General features: G+C 36.1%; 1 protein-coding gene across 1 annotated transcript in view; it reads left to right on the top strand.

The window, feature by feature from the left end:
• Window positions 1-12765: 12765 nt before the first annotated feature.
• Window positions 12766-25839, top strand: part of SLF1 (SMC5-SMC6 complex localization factor 1) — a 33576-nt gene continuing 20502 nt past the window's right edge. The window contains exons 1-7 of the mRNA XM_062512693.1: window positions 12766-12802; window positions 13520-13633; window positions 13787-13862; window positions 16184-16427; window positions 18392-18554; window positions 21117-21248; window positions 22658-22711. Of these exons, the coding sequence (XP_062368677.1) occupies window positions 13520-13633; window positions 13787-13862; window positions 16184-16427; window positions 18392-18554; window positions 21117-21248; window positions 22658-22711 (783 nt within the window). The 5' untranslated portion in view covers window positions 12766-12802. The remainder of the gene's footprint in view (window positions 12803-13519; window positions 13634-13786; window positions 13863-16183; window positions 16428-18391; window positions 18555-21116; window positions 21249-22657; window positions 22712-25839) is intronic.

Here is a 25839-nt window from a genome sequence, read left to right on the forward strand (position 1 = left end):
AGCTGTCCGACTGGACAAATATTATTTTCACTCTTGACAATCTCTGTAGTAAAGCATGCTTTTTAATTTTCACTGAAGCTGCCAAGGGTTTCAGATAAGCTGCTTGTTCAGTGTAGATTGATTCACAGGATTAGCAAACCAACAACTGTAATTGTGTTTAAAAATCCAGCAGTTTTGAGGTAAAAAAAATTTGCAAGAAATGACAATTGCATGTCATCAGCTAACTGAGTTAAGAAAAAGATTATACAAATAATTTCAACTTAATAGATCTCATAGAAAGTTTCAAGATCATTTTACATTTCTAAGATTGACCAAATGGCAGTTCCTAACAGTGTAGTAAAAATCAGATTTCAAGGAGAAATGTGTATTCAATGACACTAGCAACAGTCTAAAAAAGGTTAGCATTTGACAACAGGAAATATATTCAAGGAAAATAAATACTGCAGAAGGATGTCATCTGTAACCATTTTCCACTCTGTTGGCTTGTCCTCAAAGTAAGCTCAAGAACATAACACTCTGCTTCACCTGTATCAATTTAAAACTAATTGATTTCTCTGATGAGGCAGAGTATTGCATAATTAGCATTAGTTTTAAGTTTACATGGTTAATCAAAGCATAATACATTTTAATACAAAATATTTTCTTCACATAAACACAGTGGTCGCTAATTATCTGAGTCTATTGCTTTTGGTATTTTAGCTCAAAGTTGTAATCAGGTTTTGAAATGCTACTAGCTAGGAACAAAGAAAGCAGAATAACCAAGATGCTTCCTATCAGAAGACTCATGTTCAAATATCTTAGACAATTGTCCCATGCATGGACTTAATTTAAGCAAAGTCAAAGCCATTTTAAAATATTCTTTGACAGCTAGTCAGTATATACAAAAACAATAGAAGCTCATCTTCGATAGATCTGTAAAATCACAACAAAATGCGGAGACATGCACATAAATGTGTTTCAAGTTCCACATCAAGAGAATTATGCTTTCTACTAATACAGAAGCCATACAGTGTTCTTTGAACAGTTTGGGCTGGTAACTGGCTCTTCATGAAGACTCACTCATCTTCATGGCCAGACATGTTCCTGCTTGCCTTCTAATTCTGTTTTTTCTTCCTGCTGAAGACTGGGTTTCAGAAGCTTACCATTTTCCTTCAGCACAGCTAGTTAAAGCACAAACTTGATGCTCAGCACTATATTGATTCTACCACAGGTCTGCATCAGATTGATCTGTATGTTCTACTCTTAAAAGTATATGATCAAAAGATCACTTAAAGGAGAAAAAAAATATATAAATAACACACAGACCCATGGTATTGTCAGTTTGAATTAAAAGGACATTGATTTAAGCCTCTTTACGTGAAGTGCTTAGCCATGACTATGACTTGACTTCCAGTTAATTAGCAGTTTATTCAGAGCAGAACTCATGACTGCTGCCAGGCAGCTTTATACATTAAAAAACCTCACAGATTATATATGATTTAGAGTTTTTTCCACTACTTAAGAGAATAAAAATAGAAGATAGGAGAGACATCTGCAGAATACTACATTAAAGTACAGATATACTGATTGATATGACATCACATCTAGTTAGTGATTATCAGACTAATTGCAGAAAACTACACCCTGTGTCTAACTAGCTTTCAGTTCTGTAACTATTAGGGAAGACAAAAACAAGTATTAAGACAGAGCCTTTCACTAATTCACAAGCCACATATAAATAAATTTTCCACCTAGTTTTACAGTGGTAACTTTTATCACCCCAGACCACCCTCCTCACATTTCAATTCAGTTTTGTTACTTGATAACTTACATTATAAGCTCTTACATAATTATTGCTTTGCGGTAAGTCACTCCAACTATGATGCTACAAAAGCAAAAGGACACATAACCAAGTGAAAATTTTAAAGAATATTCATTCCACAATATTTTTCCATTGCTGTTGAAGAATGAAAGAAAAACAAAGGAAGAGTTACATTGAAAGGAACTTCCTTCTTATCAAAGACATCTTAAACAATACTTTTAAGCTCCAGCCTGAAGCTCCTTATCATAAAGCAACAGAGTCCCACAGCTGCCATATCATGAAAGGAACATCTGTATTCATGGTGAAGTTCATTTACCTTTATACTATTACTACATATGCCATGGAAATGCCACATGAGTACAGTTCAAGAATACTCAGAGATCATTCTAATACATTCAGCCATCTCTTCTGGGAAGATGCTGTGTCAAGAATATTTTTTCAAGATATGATAGTGGCAAGAGCACAAAAAGGGAGAGAATTAATCATTACTAAATGCATTCACACAGGGAAAAAGAAGTAATTATTTGGAACCAGACCAGGTCATAAATTAGTATTAAAAAAAGAAAGACAATCAGCTGATTTGTGATGCAGAAAGGGCTTCCTCCCCTCTACCTTAAAAAACCTACTATAAAATTTATGTTAGATTCTTTAGTGCCAAACCCACTTGGCCTTTGGTTTCATGATTAAGAGGGCAAATACTCATAAATACCTTGTGATTGAACAGCATGCACTATGTATTATTTCTTACATAATTACAGGACTTAAATGACTTGTGCAAGCAGCCAAGAAGTAGAAATACAGTGTAAAAAATGTGCACTACTTGCCTATTACATCACAACAAAACTCCACTGAAAACTAAAAACCAGTTTTTGGTTTTATTGAAGGAAGACTACATTTCAAGTTCAAAGAAAGACAGGAGAACATCACAAACTAAAGGAGTAAAATTTTTTCCCAAGGTCACACTAACATTTTAGCAAATTTCTTTTTCCTTATATTAATTTCAAAGAATTTTACAACTTAAAAAAAATAAGCCACATAAGATTCAAGGAAATAATCTATATTACAGTCAAATTTTTAGGGTTTACACTATATCTTTTTTAACTGCCTAAATCTGTTAATAACTAACTAATAATAAAGTAATAATTTTAGCAGAATATCCTTCAGAGGCATGAGTTGTCATCAAATCTATTTACAGATTCCAGCTCTAGTTCTCCAGTGAACCAGTTAATTCTATTCCTTTAACCTGTAAGATAAATTGTGCTTGTGACCCAGCCAACAGCAAGCGGCCTCCAACCAAGACCCCCTTCACTGGTACACCACAATGAAGCAATTTGAAGGACATTATAAGCAAACCCAAAATATCCAATGAAAAAACTAATTAATTCTGAACAAAGAAGAAAGTGTTTGAAGATAGAAAAGTGGGGTAGCATTTATTGAAATGATGGTTTTCCTAGGTAAGCTGATAATAAGTGATATCACAACACCCTTATGTTAATCTTTGGAGCTAAACATTACTTTTTAAAAAATAATAAAATAGTAAATTTTAGGTTTATTCCAAATAAGTGAATCAAAAGTCAATAGCTCTGCAACCGCATATTCAAGCAAGGGTATTTAACATATAATTTGATTTTTACTATCAAGGCAGACCATAAAGATTTTTTCAATTTCTTTTCCTCTACCACAGTGTGCACCAGGGATAAGTCTGTTACAGTATAAGCACAGAGGGCCGTAATCCTCACTATTCCCTACATTTACATTACCTCGTGTAACTTACCTGTACCCAGTCAAGTGGCATCTTAAGAATCTAAAACATTGTAGAGACTGTTATTCTGATTTCAGACAATCCACTTATCTGTACTAGGAGATGAGTTAGCTCTCTAAACCAATTCTTCTTGGAATGATCACAACTTCTTATTCAAATTAGGTTCTTGTACTATTACGTGCTAACAGTAACACAATAAAAAGAACAGTGAGAAATTGATTGGCTGTGCTGAGAAAAGAGATTCAGACAAGTTGAACGAGAGACCACATTTTCTGACCCTTTCCTCACACACTCCTACCAACCTGCTGTACCAGCCACTTAGCCCATGCAAGCCCATTTATCCCTATTTACTAGGCAACTCTCTGAGCACTGATGGTGGCATGGGGCAGAAGTGAGTGACGGGTGCAGGTCTGACAGCTTGGCAGTAGCACCAGTTTTTGCTAGATTAAGTTGACAAAATGATGACGAAAATAATAGATTGCCTGCATTAGACTTACAGACCTTGAGAGATCATCTCTACAGATCCTCTGAAAGGACTGTGTTTACATATGCATGCTAAGATACCATTTAACAGCAACAAAATGGGAAAGCATATGTAAAAAATATCAGAAACTACCGTGTTCATCTGCTTTTGTTTCATGTATTTTTAAATTAGTTTTAAAGTAATTTAAAATCTTTTAACAAGGCTCTCTGTATGGTTTAGGCAGTAGGGTTCAATTAAAAAAAAAGTGGTTCTTTATGTGAAAAAGAATTAGGAATTCTCAATACTTTATGAAGCTTTTGTTAAAATACTCTAGGACTAAAGTTCCTCTAACTCATAAGTTACATAGAAAAACCAAAAAAGACAAAAGCAAAGAAAGTTTGAAAGAACAGCATGTAATTTTCAGAACAGGATAGCCCCTGTTTTTTGACCAATACTCTTACATCTGTGTTTTATACTAAAAACAGAGACAACAAAGCCTGTACTATTTCCACTGCTTTTATTATTTTTATGAAAACAGAGGATATGGAGAAAAAAAAAAACCAAAAAAAAAACCACTCCAAAACAACAAAAAACCCTGTACAATAAAGTGACAGTAAGGTTCTAACTCCAGCCCACAAAAGCCAAGAAATTTAAAGTTAGTCTGACATTCAATCCTTAAATCATGCAAGGGTGCTTCATTTTTTTTCAAAAATGACAATGCAAGATAATGACAAGTTGTCAGCCCTAACTTTGAATTGCCTGAAGTTTGTCATTTGGTGTTTGTGTCACAACCTTAATGTTATTTAAATGTAGTTTTTAGTATCTATTATTTAAAAAGGTCTACTTTATGACAGCAAAAAGCTTTGATGGAATAAACCTCAAAGTACACTGTAGCACTGGTATGCCACTTCATTAGAAGTAGTGCATAAAACATATGCTGTTGACAAATCTAATTCATTAAAATTGAGGTAGAAGCACTTTAAAGCAACTGGATGGCATCATTAGCTACAGTTCCTTTCATAAATTATTCCTCTTTTTTCTTTTGAATGATTTTGTCAGTGTTCCCTTTTCAGACCATGAATGGTTTTGCCTTGAAGTTCAATACCTTCAACAAGTTTGGACAAGTTAAATGACTAGCTTACTTGCTAACACTGAAACTGTAAGCTGATTATTTCACCCATATTAACTAAAGAGGAATAAAATTAAGCAACGATGTATAAGAGTTCCAGCTTTATCAAACATAAAATTTTACTACTAAGAGAAGTAGCGATTACTCAGTACAACAGACTAACACTCTGGCAGCATTTTCCCTTGCTATTGAGATAACTTGGATTTGATACCAAATTGAATTCTGCAACAGAGAAGATCAGGCACATTACAGAGCTGATGGCTAGATGACATATTTAGTTATAAAAGGAAGAGTTCCCAAATATACTACTCGGAGATTCATGTAAAGATCAAAATTGGTACAGGAACTAAAGACTACAATAAGGTCCATAAATGCAGCAGAGCTGGTATTTGAAGCATAGCCCATCAGAGCCACCTTCCAAAAGCAAAAACACTTAACAAGTCAAAACCTGATCAAATTCCATCTCAGAATATTGTTGCCTGTGAGAACATTTAAGTTCTTATCTTCAGATCAGTCCTATCACAGAGGTCTTTAAAAACCAAACCAAAGTGCAGGAACTTTACGGAATATCTAAACAATCAAGTGAAAAAGGATGCTTTTGAGGACTAAATATACACAACTTATTATTAAATCCCACTAATAACATATTCAAATAAATTCTAAAATACACTGTATACACAGAAACTGAAAATTAAAAAATTCAAAATTTCTTAATTAAGGATTATGTAACACAATTTTCCTTTTGATTTCTTATAAAATGACCTAAATTTATTCATTAAAAAAACCTCACAGAAATTTCTGCATAGAATACATAATCATACTTCAATATGTCAGTACCTTATACAAATATTTTCTAATGAATTACCTGGATTAGCAAAGAGTGCTGCCTTGTTTAAGAGAAGCCCATGAACAAGAGATTACACCATCCTATATATTTTTAGACACATGTACACATACACCTTTACAACTAGATTAAGTGCCTCAGATTAATTCTATACTGTCTCTTGCAGAGACAAAATTATTTGCACACAATACTTACTGTGAAAATTTAAGTGGTGGATATCTTACTTTGAAAAGTAACTTAAATATGGAAACACTTCCAAATAGAATTCACTGAGGCCTATTTTATGCCTCCAAGGATTGCAGCAAATCAGGATCTTGAAGCATCTCTCAAACCAGACAGATTAATTTACTGTAAAAGTTCATTGAGAGACAACAAACCATCCATTTCTAGTTCTCTATGCTTGAATACACAAATTTCCTTCTAAAGGTGTGCAAATGCTCTGCTCAATATGCCTGATTAATTCATTCTGCCAACTACACCACTTGTAGCAGTGTAGGAGAGAGAAGACTCTCAGTCAGGCATGAGAGATATGACAGTGATTATGTGGATGACTATGATTAGAATTAATGCTAACACAGTATCTAAATGTGTCAATCCAGTATATAATATAAGTGGGTCTAAAGGGTTGTACTATCAGAGGCTTGGCTAGAAACATACAGGTTTACAGTCTTTGGCCTTACATAATGCACAGTTACAAAGGAACAAAGTACCTTTGGAATTACTTTTGGATATTATCTGTGTATGTGGATGGATCTTACTGCTTTTTTACTCAAACCTCCAAAAGTGAGTTTTCCCTGCCTTTGGGTTGGACATTCCCTGCAGGCATCCCTGCTGGGCAGCAGGGGGAGACGTTTCACCCAGAAGCTGACTGCAAGCTCAGGAGACCAGTTTGCCCAGTCTCCAGTAACATTTTATACACTTTTGCAGGCCAAGACGCATCAACGGCATTCACAATGATCAGAGCTCTCCCATCTCTGGAATACAACAATTATGTAACCGTGCAGTTCCTCCTGCAATTCCTACCTGGTGTTCTTACCTTTGGACAATTTCCAATGCATGTTTTTATCTTAGGACAAATAGTCTATCAGAGACAACCAAAAGGGAGGAGGTGTGTGTTGCAGGCCAGGGGAGAGAATCTGCACACAAAAACCTGGCTACCTTTTTTCAGGTCATATTTACCACATTAGACAGCACATTAGACAGACATAGAAGTTTAATGACTAGTATGTCCAACATGCTACAACTTAAAATTTTCCCAATTAGTCTCGACATTAATCCTCACAGTCCTGCTCTTTTTTCCATTTTGTTCCCTCTCCTGCCATACTGTCTTTACATGTATATGGAACAGTCATTATGTTTAAGCTTTGCACCACCAAAATATGTGGGAAGAGTTACCTCCAGATGGGCAAGCAAGAACAGGTGCTCCACCTTAAGGGACAACTCAACAGTCACAAAGAACTTCTATGATCCTCTTAACTGCTCAAACTTCTACTCAGCCCTGGTGAGATGCTATCTGGAGCACTGCATCCATCTCTGGGACCCCCAGCCTTAGAAGGGCATGGACGTGCTGAGAGTGGACATGAGAACACCCTGGACAAACCTTATTATAGTCTTCCAATATTTAAAATGGAGCTTGTAGTGAGTAGAAATTAGATGACCTTTAAGTCTTTTCTAACCCATCCCATTATATGAATTTCACCTTAAGTTGCAACATATGGGTGTCAGACATGGATTTGCTATCTAATACTCCAGTTACGTATTGATAAAAAACCAGAACATTCTGTAAGCTGATAGTTTCTTGCTCTTGTTACACCTTCATTATCCACCCTGTAATTCATGCCATACCTTCTCCTAACTTCTTTTCAGTACTTTTGTCCTTCTTCCATCCACAATCATCTCTACCTTTTTCCTCTATGCTGACCTACAGTGAACTGCAGAGAACGTAGAAAGTGTACACGTAACACATTACCCCACTGGCTATATCACGTCAAACTTGATTTTCTAATGTCTGCGAGCCAGGGTTCATGTTTATCTGCTTTCTGGGCAAGCTGTTAGAAATTGCCTAGTCAGAAATAAAACTGGAGGGAGAGACATAATATTGCAGCGAAGAAACCATTCTGGAATATTTATAGTATATACAGATTGTAGTTAGCAATATTCAATCATTAGCAAAAATTTACAATATCTTCTAGCATTACCTACACTCAACATTTCAAATACAGTTACTTAGAGAAGAACAAAATACCAAAAGACAAGGAAAATACATTTTACAGCTCAACCAGTAATCAGCAAACAAGACGCGAATCAGCTTACGGGCACTCTCAAAAAAAAAAAAAAAAAGAAAAAAAAGAAAAAATAGAGAGAGAGGAGAAGGTGAAAGGACTTTGATGAATGAAAAACTGCTGATCATATCAGAATGGATCTCCTAAGTAGGAAAAAAATTATTACGTCACCGGGGAAACTAGGTCAATTAAGTATTCCAGGCAGCTGTATATAGCACATTTAGGACAGGGCAGAAGACCAGTAATATGATTAAGAAGGTCTAAGAAGCAGCAACAGATTAACTTGTGTCAGACAATGAAAAGAAACTTGAACTTTATGTGGCAGGAGAGTTAGCTATTAAATGCAAAATAAATCCATTTCATATCTATATTTTCAAAGAAACAACCAGAACCTTAGTCCAAGACATGAGAGACAGAAAGCACACTAAAAAAAATGCAGTTCACTAATTCACTACTGAGTGAACTAATGAACAGAAACTCATGTACAGAAGAGTTACTGAACAAGCTGAACACTATTCTGTGCTCTCTACATTTGTCTATCAACATTGACTCACTGACATACATTAACAGAAAGTGAGCTGGCAGAAAGGCGAATAGATGAGTGCAAGGAGATTAGAAAATGGGCTGAGCTTATAATAGTCATAAAAAAATGTTCTTTGGAATAAAAATGGTTACATGAAAGAAACACAAAGGGTACATCCTGAGAAGGAAATTATGATTTATTAAAAATAATTATTAGGTTATGATAACAGAAGATTTATATAATCAGTACGGCTTCAAGAAACGCAGCAATTTTCACCATGCTTGTTCTGCCTTTCCTACATTCATTAGCTCATGAAAGAAACTACAGGTATGTTTACAGAAAGACTATTACTACGAAGAAGCTCCTGTAGCTTCTGTGGATTTTTATCGCATTATTTCTAACCCCTCTAATTCCTTATCACTACAGAAGAAATTTTAAATTTCTTCAGTTTCAAGAAGCCAGAGACCATGTTTCCTAAGGAAGAAAAAATGGACTTTAAAGAGGCACAAAGTTAGACTTTAATCCACATGAAGGCAGTGTGGAGACACTTCATACTGCTTCAGATTTTAAGACTGACTTTCCAGTGTAATTTCAGGATTTTTTTTTTTACAAAGCTGTGATTACTATATGTTTGCCTATTGCATTGTGAGTATCTTTTTAAAAGTATGTATGTTATGTTCAGACAGAAGAAAACAGCTCCAATGAATAATTTTACTAGATCACTTAATCAGTGAACTGTTTGCATGATGGCAAGTATTTTAAGCGCATACTACAAGATGTATTCCACTAATAATCTGTCAGTTTATACTTTACGATGGAAAAGATGTTTTTGCATGGGTTGTTTCACTCTCAAAATGCACAAGTAATTACATAATATTTTCAACAGAGGAAGTTAAAAATGGCTTATGAGGGACAAACAGTACACATAAAGACTGAACAAAAAAAAAAAAAAAAAAGAAACCTTAACTTGCAAAGTTAAGGAAAGAGTGGCAGAGGCTTTGAGAAACAGACTGAGAGTTACAGAAAAGGAGGAACAGTGATAAAACAGAAAGTAGCACCGCCAATAAGGCCTGAAGAAGCATAACTGTGTGAAGAGCTATCTCTGGGAAACTCAAGAAGTGAAATTTCAAGGCAGAAGACATGGCGGTAATATAAATAAGCATAGGACATAAAGGAAATAAAAAGTATAAGGTAGAAAGCCAGAGCAGTGTAATGAAATAAAAACTTTCTTTTCTCTACATAATAAAATTAATAAAGGAGGTCTGAAAAAAGATGGACACCTGATACACTCTAAAAATCTTCCTGTGATAGGGGAAAAGGAATATTTATTTTTCTGATCTTCGCTTTTCAATGAACTGGACACAAGAAATGTACAGCCATTCTTGATCACCCTTAAAATGTAATGAAGTCAAATACCATGTGTGTAGCACTGAAAATCACTTCCTAAATTTTATAAAATATGTCACAGGTACTGTAGAAGAGAATGTGTAAAAATAGATACAATCAAAAACCCAGAGACCAACTGTTTAAACTTAATTTATAATACTGAGCAACTGAACTGTATATTTGACAAACACATTAAAGGAAACCTAGAGGAACTTAAAAATACATCAGTTAAAAAGCCTGCTCCCTATGAGACCTATGAGACATAAGAGACACTTAGTTACCATCATGAGATCACAAGGATGGAAAGGAAGAAAATATTTCATACTTTTAATGAACCAAATAATAGAACCAGGGAGTGAGTGAATTCCCAACTTAGCAGACATAACTGAAATAATGGTTTAAAAAATTAATTTCTTAAAGCTACATTTTGGTAACAATGTATTTTGAAGAAAAAACAGATGGGAAAAATGATGTGAAATGTTTGCAACCTCAGCTATTTTGATTCTGCACTATTTTATGTGCCAGAGAAAAGAGGGGAAAAAAGTTCTTAAAAGTAAAAAATGATCATCATATAAGTATGAAAGACAGAATCAAGAATATCCTGAGTTGGAAGGGACCACAAGGATCATTGAAGTAAGACTCCTGGGCCTGCACACGACACCCCAAGAGTCACACCATGTGTCTGAGAGTGTTGTCCAAATGCTTACTGAATTCCGGCAGGCCTGGGGCTGTGATCACTTCACTGGGAAGCCTGTTCCAGTGCCCAGCCAACCCCGGGGTGAAGAGCCTACATCTAACTTAAATCTCCCCTGGCACAGCTTCACAGCTTTCTACAACTTCTTCACTAGGAGTTACTTTACGCTATCTTCTCTAGCCTGCTAAGAGTCCTGTGACATAAAACTGCTGTTATCAGTTAAGTAATGAACAGTAGCTACGCCTAGTTAGTAAGAAGTAAACGGTTTAAAATAAAGCAAAAGTTTACAAGAATTAAAATCAATACCTTTACAGTCCAGACAAATCAAAACTAAAAGTATAAAGGTGTAACAGGTATAAAACAGAAAATGCAACTAATTTTCACTGTCAATAGAGAAGTGCTAGCAATAAATGTAATCTGAATATTAACTCTAAATATTTAAGATTTTTTTTTCAGTGTCACTTTTGCAAAAAGTGTAATGACGAAGGTTGTTGATAGTTATTTCTTCATGCTTGCATACAAAAATATAACTCCAATGTTAAGGAAACAAAACATAGGAAAAACTTCAGTAAGCATTAAGGGTACCAGAATACTTTTTTAGCAGAAAGACAAGATTCACACGTGGCCTAGAAGAACTGGTTTTCTGTTTTGATGCTCTGGGAAACTCAAATTTGAACCAAGCATCCAATCTCCTGTGAAATTTTAGATGCCTGCAGCTATGTGGTTTTGCTTTATCAGGGATACCTATGTTCCATAGCAGTGGTGAGGTCAAACCATTGCTTCTATTGATCTAAGCTGCAGTGACAAAAAAAACAGCACTTGTGAGTTTCGTTGTACATATCTCAGTGTGCAGGTCTTAAATATGAAAGAGTATCTGAAATACCTCAATGAGTACAGGGTGACTTGCCCACAATTCAGTTCTCTAAAGAGGTATTTTAACCATCTTTTCTTCTTTTTTTTCTTTTTCTTGAATGCATATATTCTACTTTCAAACTGTAGAAAAGCCATATAAAAGTGTTCTACAAAGCTACTTCCATTTGCTAAGAAACACCAATAGATTTCTTGTGCAATATCCGTTCAGTGCATTACATGACAGTTAAAAGTCATCTCTCAAACAGAAGACACCAAAATAAAGCATGGGACACCGAAAAAAGTTTCACAAACAGCATATCTTGGCATTTCTACATTTCTAAATTCTATACTGAGCGCTTGAGGTACAACATTAATATTATTTTAATCTATTCATATTGCTAATTGAAAAAATATCAAGTGTTGACTCTCATAACAAAAACTTTGCACCAACTTGATTAGGGGGGCACTTCACCAACACGGCAGAAAGCCCGTCCCAAAAATACGTGGCTTGATTCTCTGACTGCAGAACTACCTGCTTACCTGCTCTACGAGGGCCATGCATCACGTGGCTGTGAAACTTCGAAAAGTTTCTCTCAGATACTGAGAAAATGGTACTGAGGGTCAGAGATCCCTGGTCCCTTTCCTGACTTTTACAGCCAGCCTGTTCCAGAGGTAACTTACACACTTCAGCTTGCATGCAGACATACATATACACACCCCTGCCACACCGCTTTCTACAATTTTACTTGTGCCGAGCAGCAGCGACGGCGATTCCCAGACTCCGAGAGAGCGCCAGCGCGTTTCCCAGCTCGCCACGCTCCCTCAGCTGCTCCCTCCCCGCCGCGCCTTGAGGGGACCCCTCCTCTCGCTCTGAGGGAAGACCGCCCCTTCCCGCTCCGCCACCAAGCCGGGCCTGGAGCGCCGGCGCCGCCTTCGCGCTGCAGGTGCCAGCGCCCGCCAGCGCCTCGGACTCCTGGGAGCCCGGCGACAGCGCAGCGCCCTGCCCTGCCCCGCACCAGAGAAGGCGGCCACAGCGGACCGCGGCCCCGTCCCGCCCGGCGCCAAGGTAAGGGGAGTGGAAGGGCAGCCCCACCGCGGCCACTTACCCGGCCGGGATCCCCGTGCGGCTCCACGCCGCTGGCCCCGGCGACCGCGGAGCGTTAGTAACAACGTCCCGTAACGAGCGCTCCGCCACATCCGGGGGCGGGGCGCGGGAAGGCGGAAACTCACCGGGCTGTGGCGCCTGGCGGGCTCCGGGGCGCGACGAGACGAGACGGACCCGACCCGACCCGACCCGACCCGACCCGACCCGACCCGACCCGACCGAGGCACCGTAAGCACCCGCAAACCGCCCGCACCCGTGGTCTCCGTACGTGAGCTCTGGAAGGGGGTGCTCGCTCTTCACCTCCGGACCGGGACCGGTCGCACCTCGGTGCACCTCGGTGGCGTGTCCCGGTGATGGGGCGGCGGGGCTTGCCCCGCGGGGCCGTGAGAGGCCGGGTTCGAAGGACGGAACCTCAGGGCATTTGGGTGCGGAGCCGAGGTGCCAGACCGGTGCTCGCCCAGTTTGGGGGTCTCAAGCTGCTCCATTACTGCCCGTCAGGTGTCTTTGGTGTGGCAGGCAGTGAGACCTTAAAATGTGGTATACTAGCATTCATTCCTTTTGGTGTGTTTTCCTCTTTTGTTTGAAAAGAAGTAGATAATACTAGTCAGGCCTTGCAAGCAACTTCTCGTGGTGTGTACTTTGAGTGTTAATATTTCCTTTTCATTCTTCTTTCAACAGATGGGAAGTGGCAGCCAGAAAAGGATAATACAAATAACTGGGTTTAAAAAAAAAGAGAAGAAGACACTGATCAAATGCCTGTTCAAGCTGAACTGTGTTTTTATAGAGAGTAAGGTATTGTTCATTACAATACAGTAAAGAGGATTAGAGCTGGAAGTAAAAATGCAAGTCTTAGAAGAAAAGACTGTGCAGTGGGTTAGTTGAGTATAAGTAGACAAAGAATTTAAATGTTTCCTGTGATATGAATGTGTTGTTTTGTTTTGTTAGAAATACAGAAATTGTACACATCTTGTAGCAAAAAAGCTGTGCAAGAGTGAAAAGGTCTTAGCTGCCTGCGCTGCTGGTGAGTAGAAGATTTGCTGTTCAATTTCATAGCATCACAGCATAAATCTGGAGAGAACCTTTGAAAGGGTTTTTTTATCTATTTTCATTTTGTGAATGAACTGTCTTACCAACCTTCATTCTTCTTGTTCCATTTAACCTTGATTTTTAACGTAGTATTATGTTGAAGTTATGATGAAGTTCACTTTTTTGTTTTGATTTTTTTCCTAGATTATATTCCTGCTATCTCCCTTTGTTGGATCTGCATCTGTTACCAAATAGAAAACTTTGTTACACATTAGATAATGAAGTTGTGCTCTAATTATTTGGATGCTTAAAAGAGGGCAGAGGGAGTATGAACACCTATAGTGAGCATGGATTTTTGATGACAAATTCACATGGAACATTCCCTCGTAAATGTCATTATAAGTTCCTTGTTTATGTAGCAAGAGAAAATTCCAGGCTGTTGCCATTCTGACACAAGCTTCTGGTCTGTCCTCTTTAACTAGGGTCTGAGGCTGAAATTTCATACATAAACAACTAAAATGATTTTAGAATGAAAATCCTGTATTTTAAAATTTCTTTATAGACTGATCACCTGCCAGGATTCTGTGATGAGGTTTGAATATCTTGTAGTTATGAGATATCACAATACCATTTCTAAGCATGTTTTCCCTATATCATATTTCTCTAAAGTGTTAAAGCAGTTGTTAGGATGGATAATCTTAAGAGATAATAGACAAATTGCTAAATATTCATTTGGGTTTAAGGATATATCTAAACTCCTTGATTTCATACCATATTAGTAAGCATTTTCAATTGTCTCTTACTGCTGGAAAATAGTGGTATATGTGTAGATATATATATATATATATATATATATATATATATATATATGTATATTTTTACGTATGTATGATTGATTCTTTGTACCAAAATAAAATTCTGATTGCTCTCTTATCAAAAATGAAATAGACCAAAAGTTTCCATGAGGGAAAAAATATTAAAATGCATCTAGGTTTCTGGCACAGCACTTCATTTTGGCAATTTTAAGCCTTTGAGTTAATGTTTTCTTACTTTTTGATGTTTAAAATTTGAAGATGTTTTCTTGAACAGAGTGGAATTAGTACATGTAATGTCCTCACGGCGATGCAAAACTCTCTCGTGTTTCTATCCATGCAAATCTTTCCCAATACCATCTAATACATTTTAATATAGAAGAGGTGCTAATTTTACATCATCATTGCTCTTACTTGTGATGGCAGAGGCAGTGTATTCATTTCTACTGTGTTGTTTTCCAGGTAGTCAAGAAAGGTCATGTGTTTAAACTCATTTTTAACTCCACAGAGTCCAGCAGAAATACTATCAAGGATACCACTTGTCATGTACTTCCTAGCTGACAGAAGTTTTGAGGTGGAAACTTCGTATGAAAGTGGTTTTAACATCCAGGTTGTGCACAGCACACCTTTTCCAGTCGTAAATCTACTGGTATCTATGCTAAGTTCTGTAGAAGTGCCATCTGTGCTCCTGCACTGAGACATTTTGTCAGTCAGCCCTGCTGTTCTGTGAAACCAATTAGGTTCACACAATTCAAGTCAATTTCTCTTACAGTGTCTTGTGTAGATAGTATTTCAATACAGGAGCAGGGTACTCACCACTGCTCGTGACCTGAACCTGTAAGAAGACAGAGAGACAGAGAAAAGGGGAAGATCATTACATACTATATCAAAAGAATACATGTGAAAGATGAAAGAGGAGAGGTGGAGGAGGTGGAGCCAAGGGATGAGAGAAAAGGATGTGAAAAGAAGAAAGAAAAAAGTCTAAAACTCTGTCCCACGAATATTGATATTCACTATACTAGCAGTGAAAGTAATATTAAGAATATATAAGAGAAAGAGCTTACATGTTAAATGTCTAGCTCTTTAAAATATAGGTAGTAAAATATTTCTTCATTTTAGTACATTTATATAAATGTCAAATGGTATTACAAATAAAGGACTTAGCAAGGTTCTGTGAAAGCCCTAAGAACAAAATCTGGGAAGCTGAGAAAATGTATTTGAGATTTTTAAGGAGATAGACAAATATTTCATCTAGGAAGGGTAAAAAGATATTTAATCATTAAAAGAAAACAAAGTGATCATTTTCAGTGACATTGTAAGATTTTTGATTCTCAAGTCTGAAGTGGAGAACTCTTGTAATAGGAGGAAGTTTTTAAAATGGTACTTATAATTCCTGCTTTTATTTGCACAAGAAAAGTTTAGGTTAATTTTATACTAGTTCTTCAGTTGATTGCCATTTGTCTGCACGAAAAATCTTTTTGTTGACAGTTCATTTTCTTTTTAGGAAAGTGGGTACTAACTAAGGAGTACATAATTAATAGTGCTGGAAGTGGCAGATGGCTTGATGAAACAATGTACGAATGGGGATATGAAATTGAAAGAGACACCCATTATTCACCTCAAATGCAATCTGCACCTAAAAGATGGCGTGAAGAACTGACAAACTCAAGTGCTCCAGGGGCCTTCCACAGATGGAAAGTTGTCCTCCTTGTTAAGACAGGTGGTAAACGAATGGCATGTATTCGAAGGTAGGAGTTCCATCCCAGTTAATTTGGTCCATAACAACTTCCACCTATCCAAACTGAATTATTTTCATTAATGTGTTTCCATACTTTATACTGACTGTAAATCTGTAACAACACTACTTTTCTTATCATCTTTTAGTATAGTGTTAAAAAGAGCATGCATATGTTTTTATCAAGTAAGCTTCTAACAGAAACTTCCTTCATGAGGCAAGATACCCAGGTTATTTTATGTGGGTGTTAGATTCAAATGGTACCTGGAACTGGATACTTTATTTCACTTGGCTGGATTACCTGACCCATATGGATCTGGGCCACACTGTTACTGGCCTGATCAGTCTTAGTGTCACATTTGTGTATTAGGTTCTTTTAGTTCTGAAGATATAATTTGTTCTGAAACAGATTCTGTTTGTTCTGAAAAGCATTTGATGTATTATAAATACAGGTAGTTTAAAAAGAAAGAAAGAAAGAAAACCCAAGGGCAAGAGTGCTGAGAGCATGTTTATTTTCCATGCTTTTTCTACGTATTTGAATTCATTACTTTAAATTCTACACCTGAATTGAAATCAGTGCACATTTAAGTGCTGTTTGCGTCTGGTGCAGTAAAGGAACATCTCCTGACAGTTTCAGAGCTTTCTATTCATGTTCAGCTTTCTATTGAGATCCCAGTTAGGACTGCTGAGGTCTGAGTGTGCCACAGATGCACAGTAAAGAAGGGAAGTGCAGTTTGTCTGTTGGATCAGAGTACAGTATGCTACATCATAGAATGTCTGTCTGTATTTCATAAAAACAGAGTGAGGAGTAATTGAAGTTGCTATCTTCTGATTTTGCCAACTGAAAATATTTTAAGTATGCTGTTTTTTGGCTGAGTGGGAGACTATGTCCTGCTGCACTTGTGAAAAATGCTGATTCTTTTTCCATGAAAACTGCTTATATAGATATTAATGATAACACTGTTGAAATGCTGTCTTGCACAATGCTGTCTATTTCTTGCAATAGAAAAAGCCTTTAACAAGAACAACATCAATAAGACAGGTGAACAAGTTTTGTGGAGGATGTTTTTTTCCAGACTCTTTCCCATGTGCTCAGTGTGGGAATCCTTTTAGTCAGTCATAAAATACCAACAGGTAGATATTTTTTGTCCTCAGCAGTTACTGCTTTCAGTCATAAGGGACACTGTAGCTTCAGGGAGAGTCTGTCTTTTTTTCTAGTATTTAGCAACACTATGCATTTTATCCCCTGTCTGTGCTCTTCCTGCCTTTACTACCTGGCTGTTGGATGGGTAAGTGTGTAAGACCAGCACAATTTTCTTTTTATACATCTGGATTATGAAAAATAAAACGTATATCCAGAATGTAATGAAATCTTATTTTTCCACCTTTTATTTTGTCTGGCACTTTTTCTAAAAGATAGGACCACTTGCAGCTGTACAGGTCTGGAATTTGTCCCCGGGGAAACTGTTATGTGTGATGGTGCCCCAAAGACAAGCAAATATCTTTTCTGTATAGGATACTGGACAGCACTAATGCTGCAAATATATATTTCTGTTATGAAAACATCATGCTGCATTTTAGAAAAGCAGTGTGCCATCTCTGTTAACTGCTTAATTTATAGGAAAACGTAACTGAAATATCATTATGTTGGGGTAGATAATGCGATAAATGATAGTTGCTGTCATCAAATATGATACTTGAAAAGGTACACAGGTGAAACTTTGTATGAGGTATATTGGAGGTGTGCATTGATTTTAATGAGTGTTAAATTTTTAAGAGAAGGATGTTTTATTGAGTGGGTTCTTTCATTTTCTGAAGGCTGTTAAGTGCCCTTTTATCTTTCTAATGAAGCTTTTGTTGTGCCATACATCTGGGAGCCTTATTCAATTGCATGCTTGTATTTTGTGAATGTTATTGTAGCTTTAGGCAGTGTTTATGTAATAGAGTAAATACATCTTCCTAAATATGTTCATTTAGAGTTCTTAAAGCTGGAAAGGCAACCATATGTTCATCTGAAAATGCGGAGCATGATATAACTCATGTATTCATCGGTGGTAAAATTTCTCCTTTACAAAATAAAAAGTGCCTCTCTGAAGCTCAAAACTACCCTTTGCAATATATAGGACATTACCTTTTTCAAGTGAGTAAACTAATTTATTAATTACTGTAAATAATGCAGCGTTAATAATGAAGGGAAATGTAATCTGCCTGAATGTTTTGTGATTTGATTAAAGGTAAGACAACTTTCTGATTCTGGGGCCATGTATCCAAGAGATAGGAAGGCTCATGAATGTATACAAATACCTGAAGGGAGGATGCAAAGTAGGCAGAGCCAGGTGATTGTCTGTGGTGCTCAGTTACAGGAAAATGAGTACAAACAGAAAGTCAGGAACCATTTGGGGTTTTTTTGCTGTGAGGCTCATGGAACACTAACAGGTTGTCTGAAGAGGCTGTAAAGTCTCCAGATGCCATCTGCACATGGTCCTGTGCTAGCGCAGAATTCACTAGAACCAGAATTTTGGGTTACTGTTTCCCTTAAGAGATGCCCCATGTTTCATACTTGTTTACTTACCAGATGCACTGTTCAGAAATTTAGTATTTTGATCTGGAAATACTCAAAGGCTTCTGAATATTCATATAGTGTGGTAGTTTCTCAGACTCTGGGATGACTTCAGTCAACTGCTAATTGAAACTACTACTTTTGCAAGCAAGTAGGAGCTAAAACAGTGTTTGTTACCACTTGTAAATCCTTTTCAAAGCGCTTAGCTTTCCCCTTAGTAAAGGTATTACAAAAGGGTGAGAAGAAGGTTGGAAAGGTCTTACTATTTGCATCCTGAATAAAACACATAAATGTGGGCTCTTACTCCAGTGCTTACAGGGAAGATCTCATTAGAACCTTTCAGCTAAGATGGATGTTTGCATAGATGAATTAATGTAAAGTTTTTATGGCTACCTCACCTTTTATTGTTCTCTATCAAAAACACTGTTCCTTGCTATGCACCCTAAATTCCTCCCAGGTGAGATAACAGTTTTCTACTTTAACAAGTCCATTAACTTGCACATATCTTTCTTTGCTTAGATGTCATTAAAGTAACTCACCTCACAGACCAAGAGAACATTACCTTTCTATTTAAATGACTGTGAAGAGCTCAGGAAACTGGCGAGGCTCTTAGTCTCTTAAAAGGAAAATAATAAAATTTAGGCAATCAAATCACAGCACTTGTACAGATATAATAAGCTTTATTAAAGAATGTTGTGGACATGCTCTTTTCTCTTTGTCCCAGAAGTACTTAGCATATAATTCATTAGATTGTTCCAACTTCATAAATTTGTAGCCCTGCTATCTGACTGCTACTTCTAGCAAATATAAATATCATTCTTCCCCTAAACAAATGTGTCTAGGTGATGGATTTAGCAAAATATTCTTTTTTAGGGCAACTGAAGCTTCGCTGATGTTCAGAGTATTCTTGGTGTGATTTTTTTTTTTTTTTTTTTTTTTTAAGTCTTTGTTTCATGTTTATGTTTCAGGATCTCTTCTTACATCAACCTTTTTAAGTCTACTGTTAAAATACTGTGTTGGATTGTCGTTGACAATATGATTCTAGAAGGCATCAAATTTATTGGTTCAGCATATCAAAACTCATGATCTTAGGAAGCTAGTCTCATGCTTAGTGTCATAAACAGTGACTTTAAAAGCTTTGTTGGATGTGTGCTGGAGTTCCTAAATTTTTGCCAAGATTGTACCATAAGTTGTTTGAATATAAATGTTTTAACGAGCATATTGAAACCAATGTGCAAGAAGGCCCATAAGAAGTAAAGACTAGTTAATGCATCAGAGTTCAATTATCCATGGCTCATAAAAGCTATTTAGAACTCTACTCTAGTTACCAAAAATATTTATTCTCTTTTGAAATGTGCAACAAATTTTTGTTCTTAGTATTTGTTTAGAGACACAGTTATACACATGCTAGATACCTTTGTTTTGGACAATACATAAGGGAAAATCTGAAAATAGAATGAGACATGTAACTTTTGAAACTTTATCTTGAAAACATGGAAGTATAAACTTTGTCATTGCATGCACTACTGTGGTTTTTCTCTACTGTTATGTCCCAGACTTGATCCGCCCATCAGATTGAGGTGTTTGAATTATTAGCCAAGTTACACCAAGACTTCCACACTTGCTCACAATAGGAAATGGCCAAGGGAATACTTCACCACTATTTATGTGATGTTTCTTAACTCATTACACTGCAGGAGGAGTCTGTTTTTGTGGTTGCCTGCTCATTTTCCTTAAATAAATGTGGTGTTTTATTCTTAACCTGTGTATCTTTGATGAAAAACATGTATTCATATTCTTACTGAAATGTATGTTCTCAATCCATTAAGTAAATTTTAAATATTTTTTATTTTAAAAAATAGTCCTTGTTTCAACCACAGGGATTGTGATGTGACCTAAAGTCAGTTAGGGAAGATAAATCTGGGGAAGCTTACCTTGATAATTCCCATGCTGTAACTTTATACAATATCAGTGGATTGCTTCCAAACCAGCAGCTCTTTATCTGACATGATGTAGACCCTTAAACAATTACATAAACATGCATAGACACATACAGTTTGCAATACAATATATAGAAAGACCGAGCACATAAAAATTGTCTAGACCATTAGTTTTGTAACAAGGTGTTTTTTTGCTCCACAGAATGAAATAAAAAATCCCAAAAATACACAGATGAATCATTTCCTGGCTGTACAAGAAACAGACCAAGTCATGTCTAAAATGCAACTTGCTGAAATGAAAAATGTTGTTATAAAACATATGTATTTTACTGTGGTACGTAACAGCTGATGCTTTCTTAGCATTATATATTTTATATACATATAATTATATATTTTTATATTGCATTAATTATATAAAAAACTTCTATATTTCATTATAGTATTAAGTAGATAATAAAGTAGATACTTTTGATACTGCCTTTAAACTTGAAATGTTTAATAATCCCATTTTTACTACATCTGCCATTAGTTAAAATAAAATTTAGTCATTCATTGGCATGAGTATGTAGAAAACATGGTGTACTCGGTGTAATAGATTAGGTAAATAGTAGCAAATATTGTTCAACAAAATGTCTTTGAATTGCAGTCTTTCTGTGATTTTACTGTAATCTAGCTAACTTAAGCAAAGACATTTTTCAAAACAATCATATTGTTTTGAAAAGAGTCAGTGTTCTGTTGAATCACATGAAAGTTTTTTATTAACAGTCAAAAAATAGACCTAATGCACTCATTTGGTTTTAAGTTGTCGCAGACTTAATCCTTATAAAATTGCTACATTAGTTGTTAGCACCACTATTTCAAATTAAGAAAAAGGAACTGAATATGTTGAGTTAGGATATATTATGTCTGTAAGTTACAGTGATGCAGATGACAGTGTCTAGGAGCTTGTTTACATGGAGCACTATAAGTTCTTAGTAGCAGAAGAATTAAAATTTTATGCTCTCAAGGTGCACACTGTTTAAACAGAGGAGTGCAAATAGAAGACTCATGCTGCTTAAATCTGTGCATCATCAAATGCTACGTCTTTTATCAGTGACATTTTATCAAGGCTATACCCTGCAGACATTTAAAAAATAAATTAGTTGTTAACTTTTCATGTATTTTTCATACAGCAAGTGCTCTGGTTCAAACTATTATGTAACAATGTGCAGATGGATTAACATTTCAGAGACCATTTCTCCTAAGGATAATATTAGGAGACTATAGTCTCCTATAGTCTATAGTCTAGGATTATTTTAGTAACAGGTTTTAGTAAGATTGTAATACGAGGCAATAACTAAATTTATCTATAATAGCAATACATTTTTGCACCTACTACTGTATTTTTGCATGCAAGAGGAATCCAAAGTTGGCATTTTGCCACAGTAAAAGTGAAAACTTCTCATTTTTTTAATGTCTAATCTAGGAACACTTGCAGATACTGTCTGAGCAACCACGTAACAGCAGACAGTACGAGGGGAGAATGGGAAGGAAAATTTGCCTGTATTTTACTCCTTTTCAGTCATTAGTCCCTTATTTCATCATTTAACCATCCAAAAGACAAATCTAAATAGGCAAATCTAAGCGCTATGTTGTGCTTGAACTGCATTTAATGGTAGTTGTCATTTGGGAAGTTTCATGCTCTATTTAGTGAATGTGTTGACTGGTATCCAGTGTGCTGGTTGACTTTATCCTGTTTTACAGGCTATTAAGCACAGACTTATGCAAACAGACCAGCTGAACAAATGCAATCCAGAGGTAAGAATTATTTAAAAAGAGAGCATGTTATGAATATGGAATTTTATTATGAAGTTAGACAAAAATACTTTATTTGCAGAATTAGCTATCAAAGAAACATGTTTAGATTTTGGCTATCCAAAACTGATAAAGTTATTGATGCATTAAAGAGCATCATTGGGTCTTGAATGTTGTATGTTCTTGTGATACTTCTAGTACTCTCTCCCAGTTATTACAAAGAAACTGCTTAAGCCTGCTAGTTAAGGGAATCTGATGTATTAACATTAGGAAAACAAAAAGCAAAGATGTCCTAATGTGATTTAAGGCATCTTATATTACTCAAGCACTGTATTTTTGAAGTAGCAATAAAGAGGAAGTGTACACAATTCTTAGCACTGCTCGCCTGCAATTTCTAGTAGAGACAGATTTTAGCTAGAGGTTATCTCACTGTGAAAAGAAAGAGTGCTTGTTCTTTCAGAACATGCCTGATATTTAATCATGGGGGTTTCCATAGTCAGCTCAAGTGCAGATTGCAAGTAGAATGCTTTATGTTTTTCAGTCCTGTTTTCATAGTCACTTTAATTCCTTTTATGTACTATTTAATTTCTCTTTTTTATTTTCATTAAGCCAAATAAGTGCCATAAAACAGGTATGGGTCAGCAATAGGTTTTCTTAAGTCTTTGTTATAAATACCTGAAGTAAATGAATACTTCTAAAATTTTGCCTTGTCTATCTATAATACTAAGAATAAATCTGTAAACAATGTTGAAACATAGCCTCTTTAGTATTCAAAAAGCATTTTATACAGTGGCCATGAGCTACTAATGCATTTTATATAGTAACTTGTGTTACTTAAAAGTTTAAAAGGCAAACAATTTAAGTATGTGTTGGCTCCATGGTATTTCTTGGTAGCTGAAGATCTGGTATCTTCATGAGCCATACTACATAAATAGTTACTTGAAATCAGGCTTTTTTTCTGATTTCTTTCTATTGACAGTAAGGGAAGAAGGAAGAAGAAAAGTATTTTTAAAACATGTGCAATAAAATACTTCTGTCATGGTCCAACACCATCACTGATCCTCTGAGTGCTGTGTATGTTTCTGTTCCTGAAGAGGTTTGCATTGAAATTTAGTGTGTAGTTTATTGAATTAATGGGATTAAAAAATTACATTTCTTAACACATGTAAGCTGAAATTGTTTTTCTGTATTCTTAAGAATAATACAATATTTTGCTTGGAAATTTTAAGATTAACTGTGGTACTTCTCTTATTGTTCTGTCACTTTTATTACTTTGTGGAATATCCATTGCTAGCCTTTATATGATACGTAACTTCTACAGTCAATATATTTATGGCTTTTATAAGCAGCTCCTGTAAACATTTCCAATAATATTAATGAGGTAAAAGCAAACCTACCAACTAAATTAACATGTTAGATCTGCCTACTGTATTTTGTCATCTCAGTTTGCCTCTGCTAAGAAGGCTTAGCCCAGCTAAGTGTTCTGTTCCATCATTATCCCAAAAATACTTATTTCTCTTTTGTCAGCTTTTCTTCCGCATCAGGCAGCGTAAAAGATGTATTGCATGGAGGTTCATATTTCATTTGTTTCTGCTGAAAGTGCTAATGATTGTACCAGCAGTGCTTCACAAGAAACTGCTGATTCCACATCAGTCAGAGTGCAAGCCAGTGAAGCTTTGACAGCTTATTGAGTATCAAGTCTCTTCAATAATGGGTGTCTCCTGATACTGACAAAAGTTTATTGCTTCAGTTCTGTATCATCCTGCTTTACCTCTTAGAAATGTGCTGAACCATTCTCTAGCTTCTCTATTTTACTTGAATGCTATGCAAGAGGTACCACAGTCTTCCCAAAACAATCTTTGTTTTGGTGTATTTTCAAAATAATGCATCAATGTTACTGTTTCTTCTAGTTGAGTATTTTCAAAAAATGAGTTTCAGTCACAATATATAAAGCTGATACTGGTGTAATCACCAGGTGAAGGTCAATGGTAACATGCTTGTACTTGCCCAGTATACAGTCTTACATCTTAAATCTAGGCAGCACAGAACTTCTTCTTTGACTGTCATTAAACAGTTTATGATTGCTCTTCAGATGTGCTGTTTGCATGTAATTAACATTACAAAAGTATGAATGCAACCATTATTTCCAAAGGAAATTTTAGTGGAGATTTTAATGGTGCATATATGAATGAGAAGATTGAAATAAATGTGAGTTGCAAACACCAGATGCACAAAGACTGGATTAAAAGAAAATTGTCTACATGAGCAGCTTTATTTGCTGTTAATGTAACAATGGCTTACATTAGGAATCTGAGATGCAAGAAATTTGCAGAGAAATTAAATATCTAATGCTAAGGTGGAGTTCATTCACTGAGACTTTAGCTGTAATTTAACCATGACTATAATTTCTTTCATGAACGTGAATTTTTTTCATGTTTGAACAGAGCTCCTAATGTTTTTTATCTTATTACTGGAACATTTTTGGAAGCTATCTAATAGCAGTATATTCTTTAGATTTCAAATCCACAACTGGACTCAAAGTCTGTAATAATTTAAAATTTCATTTAATCTTAAAGCAATTGGTAAGATATTTAGATTGGATAAAAGGAAAATTTCTCCCTGCAAAGGGTTGTCTAGCTCTGGAAAAGGCTTCCCAGGGCAGCAATGGAGTCGTCATCCCTGGAGGGATTTAGAAGATGTGTGCAAGTGGCACTTTAGGACATGGTTTAATGGTAGGCTTGGTAGTGCTGTGTAATGGTTGGACTCAATGACTTTAGAATTCTTTCCCAACCTGAACAATTCTGTCTAATGCACACTAGGAGACAGACTTTTTGGCAGAAATCATAAAGTCTGCAAGTTATCAGAGACTACAGCAACAATAAACTTATGTAATTGTTTAATTCCCAGAAGTCAAATCAGTCTGATCCTGCTTCTCTCAACTGTGCCTCCTTATCCCAGAATAAGGAGAAATTTGAATTTACCAGAGCCTCAGGCTGTGTGGTCAAACAAAAAAAGCCAACATATTTCAAAAGAGAAGTTACCTGGTAGAAGAAAGCTGTGCTTCAATTACCAATACTGACTTGTGCATCAGCTTTGGTTTGAGCCTGAACTGGAGGAAAGATGTAAACAGC

The sequence above is a fragment of the Cinclus cinclus genome, chromosome Z, assembly GCF_963662255.1.
Source record: "Cinclus cinclus chromosome Z, bCinCin1.1, whole genome shotgun sequence".
Taxonomy (NCBI): domain Eukaryota; kingdom Metazoa; phylum Chordata; class Aves; order Passeriformes; family Cinclidae; genus Cinclus; species Cinclus cinclus.